The 14,223-nt window shown below is 40.0% G+C and overlaps 2 protein-coding genes across 2 annotated transcripts; both read right to left on the bottom strand.

The window, feature by feature from the left end:
* Positions 1-306: 306 nt before the first annotated feature.
* LOC125232525 (electron transfer flavoprotein subunit beta) lies at positions 307-7,499 on the bottom strand. Its single transcript, XM_048138231.1, has 6 exons — positions 7,346-7,499; positions 6,765-6,923; positions 6,097-6,255; positions 2,489-2,569; positions 1,821-1,961; positions 307-1,153 (listed from the first exon to the last, which is right to left on the bottom strand). The coding sequence occupies exons 1-6, from the start codon at positions 7,394-7,396 to the stop codon at positions 983-985; spliced, it is 762 nt and encodes a 253-aa protein (XP_047994188.1). The 5' UTR covers positions 7,397-7,499; the 3' UTR covers positions 307-982.
* Positions 7,500-8,122: 623 nt separating this feature from the next.
* On the bottom strand, positions 8,123-14,211 carry LOC125232728 (cytochrome P450 6j1-like). Its single transcript, XM_048138487.1, is given in 10 exon segments — positions 8,123-8,292; positions 9,148-9,243; positions 9,246-9,407; positions 9,486-9,612; positions 11,365-11,459; positions 11,721-11,857; positions 12,480-12,676; positions 12,909-13,109; positions 13,439-13,568; positions 13,931-14,211. Coding segments are annotated over 10 exon segments (1,500 nt in total). The 5' UTR covers positions 14,116-14,211.
* Between the last annotated feature and the right edge of the window lie 12 nt (positions 14,212-14,223).

Below are 14,223 nucleotides of genomic sequence, written 5' to 3'. Positions count from 1 at the left end.
AGGATGGATCTCATCAAGACTGTTCGCGTTTTTGACATGCGGTAACTGTGAGGTAACCGAGAGGGGGTGGGCGGCACTTTCAGCGGGGAGCGGTAGTGGCCATACTGTACGATAGTACTCTTTATTATACTGTGCCTTAGTTTAACGTTTGACGTTTCTTTACTGCCAGTTAGTATTCCGAGGACTTGTACGCTACGCCCCGCACTCAGCTTTCAATATTCGTATTTCCTTGTCTATGAGATAGTCCCCTTGAGATAGGACTCAATTTAAATAATGATCGTTGGGCTAAAGCAATAAAATAAAATGAACATGGTAAAATATTTATTTAACAATTTACACTAAATTGATTCACATTGTAATACAAAAGATATAAACCGAATTCACTATACAACATGCATGCAACATTTTCAACCTCAATCCACCATACTACAAAATCCCACTTCAACCGGCCTAGCAAAGATAGCTTTGCTCTACGACAAAACTCTGTGCGTCTCTATCACTCTTCCATATTAGTGTGACAGTTACAGTTGCGTTTCCAGGTCCATTCAATTAAGGCCAGGCGATGTTGTCTTGCAATTATGATATCCAGATAACTCGAGCGCGGAACATGACTTCAAATCGACTCTCAATTCAGTGCGTGAAAAACAAAAACACATCGCGTTGTTCTTGCGCTACGAGCCTAAGGCCTGATTTAGATGACGTGCGAACTCGCATGCTATTTTAGTTACATTGCGGGTTGTTGAGTTTACATACAATTTTGCACAGCCATCAAATACCGTAATGTAATAAAACTCGTATGCGAGTTCTCGTACCGTCTAAATGGGCCCTAAGGGTCTTTATGGGAATTTAGCGTTCGTAAAAATTTTGGAACTTTTTTGTATGGGAATTTCAATTAGTCTTGCGTGACGTTGATGTGTCTCTTAACTGTGGTTGATGCAACTGGCCCTTATTATTTGATACGATTGAGGTGCGTTAGAACTGGTTAGACGTGTCCGCTCTCCTTGAGCTTGGCGACGAGGGTGTCCACATCGGGGAGGATGGAGCCGCCCTGGCGCACCGGGGGATCTTCCACCGACACCACCTTGATCCTGGGCGCCACGTCGACGCCGAGATCCTTGGGGGTTAGTTTCTTGAGGGGCTTCTTTTTGGCTTTCTGAAAGAAGGAATATCATGTAGGTGCTATGTTTGTGGCTTTAAATTTTTAACACATCCACTACCAGACAAAAATTGGCGCTCTACGTCAGAACCGGTCGAACCGCGCGTTTGTATGGCGAGCACCCGGCCAGCGGGTTCTCCGGTACCTGAGTAAAGTTTACGAGTGCCCGGCAGGCGGGTTCTTGGTTGTGAAAGTGTTAACATAGCAATGGATGATGATTAATTGTGACGTTATCTGGGTAAAGGGACCTTACTGTTGATGGTGCTTTAGGTGCTTACGTCCCGCGGTGTCGTATTTTGTACACGAACATCGCTCATAACGCCGTAAGCGCCAACGACAATAAGGTCCCTTTACCCAGATAATGTCACAATTTGGCTATCAGATTTAATGTGCAACAACTGCAAATAGAGTAGTGAGAATTTGACTTTTGTTAGTTACCTAAATATAAATGAAGAATAAAATGTCTTAGGCAACAGACTGGCCTCAATACACGACGTTAAGTGGATGCACACACAGAGATGTGCCTCGACGGAAGCAGATCGGCCAGGAAGACTGGAGCCCACCGAGGCACGTCCACATTGACCGTTTGCTGTGCGAGGACTTTGCTTCGCGATGCTACTAGCTTCCTGTGATCTTGTTAAACCAATATCAAATATTGAATTACCATGATGTTAGGCAGCGTGGCGTATCTGGGCTCGTTGAGGCGCAGGTCGGCGCTGATGACGGCCGGCAGCTTGGTTTTAATCACCTCCAAACCGCCGTCGATTTCGCGCGTCACCGTCAGCCCGGCGTCGCTTTTTTCCACCTAAAAACAGTTTCACATAAGGTCAGTCGTAAGACTCAGGAATTGTTCAATATTGAAGCCCTCTGCCACTTTGAAAGAAAGATTAAAATCACCATACGAAATACATTGCTTTGGCGTTGTAAAGGCTTATACAGAGGGTATGTCGAGTTAAAATATGCTAGTTTTATTGTCATATAACACCACCTCTTATTCATATTGCCACTTAGCGAGTAAGTATGTGTAAAGACAAATGGTTCCTCAAGGAAGAAAAGATAAATTGACACATTTTCTTCAGCTTGATTTACCTAGTTCAAAGGAAAGCTTTTTTTTTATTCCAAGTCAGATCACTGTCCAAGCGCGGATCCAGCTTCGTGCCCAGGGGGGGGTCACGTGGTAAAGGCCCAGGCCCCCCGGGGGGGTCACGTGGTCTATTTGTATGGCCAGCCTAGGCTCCAGGGGGGGGTCATGACCCCCATGACCCCCCCCTGGATCCGCGCATGTCACTGTCAATTTTGTCAAGATAGGGGTGTAGAATTAATAAAAGTTACCTTTGAAGCGAATGTGCCTTGGGGCCAATCCAAAAAGGCAGCTGTCATTTGGGCAGTTTGATTTGAGTCATCATCAATAGCCTGGAAAGAAGAATAACATAAAATTCAGAATTGATTTAGAACTATAAATCCAATCAAAAAATACATACATGTACCATATGTCTGCATCTCTGATTGGACTAATAATAACTATGATCAGGAATAAAAATAGTTCTATGATTACAGTTATGGGATTATCCCATTAGGGATCATCCATTAATTACATCACACCTAGAGGGGGGGGGAGGGGGTCCACAAAATGTGACATGTTGTGACAGGGGGGAGGGAGGAGTTCGAATGTTTGTAAGTCACATACAAAATATTTGCAATATCTAAGTTAAAATCTATTTCAACTGAACCTCTGTGATAAAAATACAGAGTTGGCAACAGCTCAAGAAGATCAAGTTGGCTTAGTAGAAACTGTACAGAGTATAGCAGTTTTTGGTGGTGCAGCCGATGACCGCCGTCGCACTGAAGCTATAAGAAGCTGCAAAACCTTGGACGACTTACAGACCGAATTGATTAAACGAGGATACCACATCAGTAGATCTGGGTTGTACTTAAGACTCCTTCCCAGGCGAGTTAACACAGAAGAAGGAAAAAGACATGTCGTAACAGTCCCTGTAAAACTATGCAGACCGGACACTACGCTTCATGCAAAACACATGGATGGCAAATTCTGTACAGCTACCTACTATAAGAAACCTAGAGTCTCTAGCATCAATATTGGGTCCTGGGCAAGTTTTCTTTTTATAAATGGATGATAAGGCACGCGTGCCCTTGGGAATAACAGGTGCCCACGCTCAGGCACCTATATTGATGCACCTCCAGGATGCTTCTCCAGGTAGAATTGCTTTCAATCGAGTAGAAAGGCGAATGGCACCTCTCAGTCGTGAACTGACAGGTGTTATCCTGAAACATGACGCTTTCGGTTCTCATCTGGACTCCAATAATAATACTGACTTAGAACTAGAAAAGCGAAATTTTGAAAGTGCAGGCATTGTCTTAGCCAACATTTGGAGCGAATTGGTTATTGACGACTTTCCTGTTATCGCCGAATACATTTCACCAACAATCACCAATTTGGACATTGAACAGGCCAAATTGCTTAAAAATGACGCTACTTGGTACGCAATTCACGTCCGTGAATCTCAACATCTGTTACAGATAGTGAAATGCGAAGTTGCGGCATGTTGCGGTGTTATTAAGACAAGGGTTTTTACCACCACCTGTTTTGATAAAACAGACGGCAGAAGGGTATGGAACTGTAGGAACCGATGACACCGATGCTAAATTGGCCCCACTGTTATTGCAGTTGTCTTTGGATCTACGAGCGTCATCACTTTTCAAGCAGGTTCCGTACGATACATATTGCCCAAGTTTACAAGCGTACCTGTTCAAACGGTCTTTTGACATATGTGGCTTGTATCTGGCATCATACAAAGCACACCTTCACATGAAGCAGGTACATAAAAAAAAAGAAACTATCCCTAGCTCGAAAATCCGGCCTCAAAGAATTGCGGCTAGACTGGCCAGGGAAATGCTTCGCTTGATTAAAAAAATTGACGACAGGTCTGGCTCAGTCGATAGTGTCCCTGCCTGCTAAGCCGCGGTCCTGGGTTCGAATCCCGGTAAGGGCATTTATTTGTGTGATGAGCACAGATATTTGTTCCTGAGTCATGGACAGAGGGCGGAATTGCTCATGGCAAAGATCAAACGTCAATAGAGTTGGAATGTTAAATTTTATCGACATATTCAGCTATCGATAAATTCAGTCACCTTTTATATTTCTGATTTTAACATCAACCTCTTTGATTAGATTAAAAGTAAATTGAATGACATTTAATTACCATTTCTGTCACTAGTCCTTTTGCAACTAATTCACGTTTGAAAAAAATGGTTAATCCAAAACGAAAAACAGTCAACAAATGGATAAAGAAGTATCCTTGTCTTACTTACGTCGAAAACAACTCAACAATATACTGATAATTTCAGTGTAATCGATAGTCGATAAAATTTTGATTTTTGCCATGAGTAATTCCGCCCTCTGGTCATGGATGTTCTCTCTGTATACACCGTGTTTCCGGTATCACTCAAAACCTCAGACACCCCAACTGATTTTTATTTATTCAATGGTAATTATAAACTTCAAATTGGACAGGTGAAGCAGTAAGCAAATTTAAACCTAACATTCAAAATGACAAGGTTGTAATTAGGTACGAGTTCAATTTGTCATGACTTATGATAAACTTTAAAATTAAACTGACGCACAACGTCTATCTCGTAGCGGAAAAAATAATCGTCCAAGTAACCAGCCAGTATTAATACCCTTAAATACTGAAAAAGGTATATAACCTCTAACAATATGATATGCACAATGTTGTATTACGAATTTGTAGAATGGGCACGTAAACAATAACTAATAATACAAATTAAAACAAAAAATATTACCCCCATCAAGATATAGCTCAATCGATTCTACTCTCGATTCTGAACAGTTTTCAGGTTTTTAGTGTTAAGTGAAACACGGTGTATAAGTATATAAATGTATATTTAAGTATGTATATCGTCGCTTAGCACCCATAGTACAAGCTTTGCTTAGTTTGGGGCTAAGTTGATCTGTGTAAGGTGTCCCCAATATTTATTTATTTTATTAATAGTTTTGGAGCAAAACAACTGTGAAGTGAAAAAACAAAGGATGCATAGAACGCATGGACAGACGTAAGGTACAGCGGGGCAAATCAACCATGTTTTACAATATTTGCATTATTAAATAGAGTGTCCACCGGTTATGTATGCTGTCCTGTTCAGTGGATACATGTAGAAATGACGCAAAAAAAATGACGCATTGTGGTACGACGAAGGAGATGTGGACTCTAATAATGTCCCAGAATCTGTCGAGAGTGTGACAATCATTCAATCATCCCTGACATGCCAGTCATCCACAACAATGAAAGAATGGATGCAAAACCCTTGGACGGAGGAAGAGTGAGTGTTGAATTTTTTTAATATTGTTGATTTTCTCATTTTCTGTTCGTTAATTTTATGAATCATTTTAAGCAATCCCAATAAAAAGTTACTTTCGAAGTGTTTTGTGATTTTTACCTTCTTAAACTAAGAATCTAAATGTGACGTCACACTAGGGGGGAGGGGTGTAGTTTAGTGTGACGACGTGTGACAAGGGGGGAGGGAGGGGTCAAAAAATCATGAAATTGGTGTGACGTAATTAATGGATGATCCCTTAAGGGATAAGTCCGCCTACATTGTATATTACTGACTCTGTAACTGTGTCTCTTTTGTTTCCTTTATGTACAATAAAGCTTATACATACATACAGTTAGTATGCATAATTCACAATTTCTGGAAGTTACACCAAACTCATCTAAGGTGAAAAATAAATATTGACGGAATATAATATTTTATGTACACTATTCCAGTGTAATGCCCTTGGAAACTCTTACTTGCAAATCTATAAAATAGTAGAATAATTACACATCTATTTTTTAAAGACAGTTAAATAACTTTCACTTCAGGGAATAGATAAATTTTGACAGTCCCCAAAAACCAACCTGTTTTCCAACTATGACAATGTCGGCCTTCTCATCCTGAGCCAGTTTGGCGAGGATCTTGGCCACATGCAGGGGCTGCAGGGTCTCATACTGAGCACCGGCCACCTCCACGTGGATGGCGCGGTCTGCGCCCATGGCCAGGGCTGTCCTTAAGGTTTCCTGATAAGAACGATTAATAAAATAATTAGAAAAATGACATGAATTTTATTCTATGATGGAGAACTAATAGGTCTATTATTAATTAAAATTTGGCTATACAGCTAAGTTTACATATGTATATTGTATGACTGTTTGTTCTTAAATAAATTAAATTAAAATAATAATAAATCAATATTAGATTGTACTATCATCTTTTAAATGCTTTTATCAATAAGCCCAATACTGCAGTCTCCCAACAGACAGGATTAAAACAATGACACTATCTAAACTATGGACTGTAATTGTCTGAAAATAAACAATTTTTTTTTGAAGCGTAAAGGCATAGAAAAAATGTATATATTTCCTATTACCTCCAAATTATTCCACATCAAAATGCATACACACAATGCATGCACATAAACTGCAGTTTAAGTTAATTTTTTTCAGTGTAATTTAATTGACTGTGGTTATACAGTAAACAACCACCAAATCCACTGAGTTATGGTATAAGTTAATAGTTAATTGGTTACCTGAGCTTGTGTGGGTCCGCAAGAGACTGCAACAACCTCGCTGGCCAGCTTCTTCTCCTTCATGCGGACTGCCTCCTCCACCGCAATCTCGTCGAACGGGTTCATGGAGTGCTTCACCCCATCTGTCACCACACCAGACTTGTCTGGCTTCACACGGACCTGAAAAAGGAATCAACTTGCTGAATTTCGAGTCAGGCAATGTTAGGCAGGGTAGGGTGGGTATATAAAGTTGTAACATTTGACAATACCAACATTATAATCTGTACAGGTTTATAAAATCCAAGGCCATTTTATTAGACTGAAGATTAAATGTAGGTTGTAATTTAGTGTAAGTAATAGTTAAGAGTATCCAGCCTTCATTGATAAAATGACAAAATTACTTGTTTACTTTAAGACATTACGAATAGTATAATTTAAGAAATCCACAATTTGAATAGGTACCTAAAGTCAAAATTTGTAGTATAATAAGATAATTTTTTGAGAAGGTACACAATTTACTATAATCATCTGTTTTTATCAGTGATTAGATCGATCCCCGAACTTAATATCTCTAGTAACCTAAAATATTTTAATTAACTTACCTTGACGGCATAGTCGATAACTCTCTTAACTCCGACCAAAACGCGAGACATATTTAAATACTAATTAATTTAAATGTGTTTTAGTAAAAACAAAATAGAATCTAACTTCGAGTTCGAAGTCCAAAATAAAATGAATAGTGATGTATGTGAACTGCCAAGTATTGGGCTACGTCCAAACTGTCAAAATGCGCTTCCGGCTGTCATCGTAACTGATATCGATTATTAATCGGTAACATCACTGTGTAAGAAGGTATTGCTCGAGGAATTATTGATAATTTAACGTTTTACGTTTCCATACATAAATTTATTCTAATTATTGTATAAATTTAGGACTTCAACACACACTGGCTATTTGCACATAAATAATGAACAACTGAGTAGCGCTGAAGCTTAAGCTAAGTAGTTTCATGTGCTCTGCCTACCCCTCTCTATGGGATACAGGCGTGATTGTATCCATGTAATGAACAACATTGCTCTTATTTTCAGATGAGATATTATTCAAATTAGAGCTCCAATTATTTTCTAACCTTTTTTGCCAGGTGTAGGCGGTCACGTTTTCCTTTTGTGAGGATTGTGAGGATTTCCTAGTATCTGGTATCGATCCAGAAACCCTGAGGTCAAGTCTCATCCAAAGCAGTAATTTTTCAGTTTTAAATTTATGTTGATATACTTAGATCAAAAAGTACCTACAGGTACATAGTTTCTAAAAGCGACTAGGTATATGAACGAAAAGGAAAGGAGAAGCCAATAAAAAAAACATCTGTTATTACAGTAAAATTATTTTATTCCTTCAAAATGAACCCACGCCCCTTTCGTCGGGCGGCTGAAGAGGAAAGTTCTCGGATCGATGTCCAGGGGGTAGGTAGTTCTGGCGCTCGGCTTCAGTGTGAAGTGCTCCAGGATGCTCATTATGGCCACCTTCACCTGGAGAGTGGCGAGGCGCATACCTGTAAACAGAAATAGATGTGCATAATACATTGTTGTCGTCTCAGTGAAGAGTTACCTAAATTAACAGAATTAATTGTGCCTCGAATGTATCTAATACCTGAGTGTAACGGCCCGGCCACGACATTGGTCTTGTCAGTGTCAGTTTGAACTGTCAGATTGCATACAAGTTTTTTTTAAGATTATGAATTTTTAAGACTGTCTGTGGGGAGCCTAGCGGCCCGGCCACGACATTGGTCTAAGGCCGGTAGTCCACTATCATATATTTGTCATAGAAATATGATCATAAGCAACGTGCCGTCCTCTTTCTTCACATTGGAGAAAAAGGGAGGCATACAGACCTATGATCATATTTCTATGATAAACATATGATAGTGGACTATCGGCCTAAGCGTGACAGCGTCATACAATATACATACATTAGAGCGAGACACAGCGATGGGACTTTTCATTCGTACGTACCTATGGATAACGCTCACCGCTGTCGCGCTTAGATCAAGTCGTGGCCGGGCCGAAAGGCCTGAGTGGACGCTCGGAAAGGAGCATTCGGCGGGGCGGGCGAGCGTGTGTACAGCCCTATGCAGCATCGACACGTAAGACGCGAGGTGGCGTGGCGGCGGCGGGGCGCGCGCCGCGCCGCTTGGCGGCGCGCCTTACGTCCTTCCTATACAAAATGTACTGAGGAGACGCAATTGTTTGACGGGCATGCCGGCGTCGTCGCACCATGGCCTAATAGTGCGCACACGAGCGTGCAACTTTTCCTACGAAAGTCGGGCACTCGGGTCTATACTGACGAGTCGCTTTTTAGCTGCCGGCCCCGGTAGAACTCAAAAAGTTCATGGGCATTGACACCGTACCTAAACATTTTTTAGGTCCCTCTCCAAACGGCATAAAGGTAAACTTCGGCCTGTTAGCGATTTCTTCTTCAGAAAACCGTTCCGGGTTGAATTTGTCGGTTCTGGATAATATTTGGGGTCAACTTGGATGCTACCGATTGGTATTATCACTGGAGTGCCTTCGTTTATTCGAATAGGGTCTCGTCCTGGGATAGCCAAGGTGCAGTCTCTAGTACACTCCCGGGATAACACAGATATAGGCAAGTAGAGACGTAGAGATTCTGAAAAAAAGAAATAATAAATGATTCATAAAGGATAGGTGATAATTCAAGGAATTCATTTTACATAATATACAGTACCATTCAAAACCATATCCAAATATTTAAATTGCTCGACATCCTCCAGTGTGTATTCTCCTTTAGTCTTCAATTTTAGGTCTAAAATCTCGTAGCGTAGTTTGTTTTGATGTTCTGGATGCCACGCGAGCTAAGTAGAAAATTTGTTGATTACTTCGGGTGCTTGTTTAAAATAAACTAATTATAGAACTGTGAGTCGCTTAATGCAATCATACCTACATCAACAAGATATTTAGCAACGCTGCGTGAAAGATGGACAGAGTCGACGTCGCACCATAAGCGTTCTTTATCTTTGGTAGGTACTAGCAAGAACAATACATATGTCGCAGTAAGATAGATAAAGCCGTTATATAGTTATAACCCTCGGAATATAATTATACGTCGTAACATAGTTAAACGAAAGCGATTAATTGCTATCTTACTAGGAATATAACTATAATACGTTACTAGTTTAGTCATATAGTTATATGACTGGATTCAGTTTAGGGAAATGATTGTAGGCAGGAGTGCGGCGGTGCGGCGGAGGTATAGTTATAACCCTAGGGATATAATTATATGCCGTAACATAGTTAAACAAAAGCGATTACCATCTTACTAGGAATATAATTACAATACGGTATTTAAAATTGCAAACGGGATTTAATCGCGTATTATACTATGTATTAAGTCCCGTTTGTAATTTTAAATATGTGTAAAAATCGTGAAAGTTTAAATCAGTGTTTTATAATACGTATAGCGGGACGATTTGGAATAACAACACCGTCACTGACGTTAGAACAAAGTTTATTTTGTATCGAACATAGTACACAAGGTTTGGTTACTAAACAAACGAATCCAAGCTATATTGTTTAAAACGTAACAGTTAGGGCATGCTCCCGGTATTTCCCAGTTCTTGATTTCCCGGGAAATCCCGGTAATTTTATGGTGGCGAAAGAACCGGGACAAAAATTTAGGAACCGGTGCTCCCGGTTCTTTCAAAATATCCGATTTATTCATTTTTTAAATTGTATCTGCATTTGGATTTGTGCGATGGCAGTTTTAATTTAATCTGACAAGATAAACATGATATTTATCGCAAATAGTGCAATTTGCAGCACTACACTGCTACAATTATACTACTGAACTTAATCCTGTAATATAACTATATTACTTAACTAGAGACGTATTATAATTATATCCCTAGACTAAGTTTAATCCAGTGATATAATTATATAACTAAACTAGTAACGTATTATAATTATATTCCTAGTAAGATGGTAAGGAATCGCTTTCGTTTAGCTATGTTACGGCATATAATTATATCCCTAGGGTTATAACTATACCTCCGCCGCACCGCCGCACTCCTGCCTACAATCATTTCACTAAACTGAATCCAGTCATATAACTATATGACTAAACTAGTAACGTATTATAGTTATATTTCTAGTAAGATAGCAATTAATCGCTTTCGTTTAACTATGTTACGACATATAATTATATCCCTAGGGTTATAACTATACAACGGCTTTATCTATCTTACTGCGACACATATACTTATACCGCGACTGACAAAGCCCATACAAAAAAGCGTACCCCTGAATTGTATGGGCCTTTTAGGTATAAAACTAGATGGCGCTGTTTGGCAGCCTGGAAGTGGCAAAAATCATATTTTCCCCAAATATTTTTTGCTTGTTTTTATTTTTTTCAAGGACAAATGACATATTTCTATATTATAATATCATGATATCACGTCAGTACACATTTTGATAAAAATAAATTAGTGTAGTTAATGATAGTATTTAATAGGTGGCGCAAAAAAAATTGAGGTACGATTCTTAGTATGAAGATTGTCCTATACAAATACTGTATAAATCATCTACTAAACCTAACCAAGGCTACTTACAGTAAATAAGGTTATCATGAGGGCATTGCTCGATGTCTCAAACAAGTCTAGTAGAATCGTGAACACTTGGCTGGTGATATACTCATCCGTGAACACTGGAAATAAAAGACCACGCCGTGTTGGTCAACTTGGTCCTTCGAACCGGACACAACTAAAATTGTGTTTATCTTCTTGATATTAAATTAATAGTTGACATGAAGTGGATCACATGTGACTTTCTTAAGCAAAAGGTATCACCTTGTCACTTAATCATAACGGTGCTCTAACATGTTATCTGTATAAAGTTAAGAACGAAGTTCATGCTTAAGGTAAGCTATAATGTGATATATTTTACTCGAAGATGTCAAATACTTTACCTCCTTCAACGTCCCCATCCCGGAAAGCCATCATGACTTGATAAATGTCATTGCGTTTATTGCCAGTAACTGTGCGGTCCTTTATGATTTGACGAGTTAAAGATACAAGAAGATTCTCTAGCTTCTTCGTAGTGAACCTGAAAATCCCATGTACTGAATAAAATTGAACACTGAAAAAACAGCACACCATGTTATATGTTTATTTATAACAACTCAGTGCGGAGTAACATTAACATTACTATATACGTCGTCAGTGCATGGTCGGTCGGATTGGGTCAGAGCAAGAATACGTCCCACCTGATTGTAAGCCGCCATGTGTCCTATTATGTACGCCTGCAACTCCAGGGGAGTTACATGCGCGTTGCCGAATACTTCACACTCGTTGAGCTGTGACAAACGCAACGCAACCTTACTCACCGGTATTAGGAACAAAATTTTACGGGTAAGTAGGTAGATTTGGGTCGTAAACTTGTAACAACCTAGGAGTCTACCCAAGTAAGTTTAAAGCTCGGCCACACATGCGCGTTTTTAGAGCGTAGGCGGAGCGTTAGCGGAGCGCAATAGAGCGCATTGATAGCGGTGCGTCGGACAAACGCTGGCGTTGCGCTCAGCGAACAACAACGAGCGCGGATTGCGAGCGTTCCGCCAGCGTTCGTCCGGCGCACCGCTATCATTGCGCTCCGCTAACGCTATACGCTATCAAAACGCTTTACGTGCGGCGGAGGCTTTATTCTCTTTTTATAACCTCAGCAAACTTACCGTAGCTTCATTAGTCTACTAAGCCCAGGTACAACAGACGCTGCTAGATCTTTCACGTTACCCCAAACCGTGTGATCGAGTTGGCGCGTGATCTCTCCAGTGATGGTGGCGAAGAAAGAGCTCCGGTCTTCGAAAGTGTTGTTCTCTATACCGCATATTGCGTTTGCCATCACGTCTGTCGTAAACATTGTTGTTATCTGGCCAGAAAATATTTAACATCATCAGAATGCAGGGAAAATTCGTGAGGAAACCGGACCAATCAAGTCAAATTCAAGTATCACAGATCACCTGAACTGAACCTGCAGGTTGACTGCTGTGGTGGAAAGACGGACTTAAGGGATCGATTTGCATATAAGTACCTAGTACCCAGCAACACTTATTGTTGGTGCTTGACTACTACTCATAGTCAAATAAGTAGATAAAGCTTACATCTTTCAGATCCATGTCTGCCGTTTGAAGATTTCTCAAATACTTGACCATTTCGTCTCCGACTTTGACAATGCTGGGCAAATACCCCTTCAGTTTGGAGGTACTGAGCGCCGGCGTCGCATGGTTCCGGGACATCTTCCAGTCCTCTCCTTTTGTGAAGAAAGGGTTCCAACCTGCTATGACGTCGTGATTTTTGTCCACCTGTTAGATTGAAAATTATAGACAATTTCTTTTTAAAAATAATGCATGCGCTTTGTGCGGAAAAGATTAAATATTCATGTACAGTGCTTCCTTAAATCCTTAGTGCGTTTTCACATTTTGCGATCCGATATCGGATGTAAGACTGATATCCCATATATTTAAGCCTAAATGACCGGATAATATGAAGACGCACTTATTTGATACTTATTTATTTTTTATTCTGTAGTATGTGTCTTCAACAAAATAAATCCAGGTGGTCCTTCGAACCGGATTATAGATCTCGAATCACAAGATTTGTCTTTATTGAGGGTATCAAAACGTAGTCTTACCGGGTAACCGTTGTTGGCATAGTTGGCGAAATCGGTGGTAAGGATAGTCCGTATGGTTTCAGGATCTCGAACCACTAGGGCAGGCTGGTTCAAGTGATAGTATCCCACCACTGGAGCTTCTGGGAACTCTCTAAAATTGATGAAAAGAGATAAAAAGTATATAAATATGCTAAATATAGGATACTTAGTAGGTACTTACTAATACACGCAAGTACAAGTGGTTTAAAGTTTATACTTTATAGGTAACTACATCGCCACAAGTACTATAGCAAAGTACAATAAAGAGTACTATCGTACAGTATAGCCACTCCACTTACCTCACAGTTACCGCCTGTCAACAACGCGAACAATCGACCTGTCTCACCGAGCTTAGACTGTGTGCTAGGAACACGCCTCTTTCATATAATTGATCGCCAGTGTCCGAGATGTGACTATAGGTTCCTACGGTAACTCATTGACATAAAGACATGTAGGATGTAGGTATGCACTTACTTATAAAGCTCTGCATAAAGATGCGCTATATGTTTCTTCACCAAAAACACCTGCTTGTAATGTCCAAAGAACCACTCCCGTCCGGACGCCACCGAAACCTTTTGCTTCGTCCAATAATCAGAAGATCTACTTTTATTAAAGTATAATAAAATTAATATTAAACAGAGTACAATTATCAACCACATGTTTGTCAGTCACTTGTTTATACGCTTATGCGATTGTATTAAACGTAGCAGAAACAAATGAAGGAATGCGTATGTAAATGTGTTTTACTATTAAGACTAGAGCCGAAT

The sequence above is a fragment of the Leguminivora glycinivorella genome, chromosome 13, assembly GCF_023078275.1.
Source record: "Leguminivora glycinivorella isolate SPB_JAAS2020 chromosome 13, LegGlyc_1.1, whole genome shotgun sequence".
In the NCBI taxonomy this organism is placed as follows: Eukaryota; Metazoa; Arthropoda; class Insecta; order Lepidoptera; family Tortricidae; genus Leguminivora; species Leguminivora glycinivorella.
This window is presented reverse-complemented; position numbering and strand designations above follow the sequence as displayed.

Coding starts and splice junctions, on each gene's coding strand:
- LOC125232525 (XM_048138231.1), bottom strand. CDS start 7,396: ATGTCTCGCGTTTTGGTCGGAGTTAAGAGAGTTATCGACTATGCCGTC. Junction 6,256..6,764: donor GCGGACCCACACAAGCTCAG/GTAACCAATTAA, acceptor CGTTCTTATCAG/GAAACCTTAAGGACAGCCCT. Junction 1,154..1,820: donor CCACGCTGCCTAACATCATG/GTAATTCAATAT, acceptor TCCTTCTTTCAG/AAAGCCAAAAAGAAGCCCCT.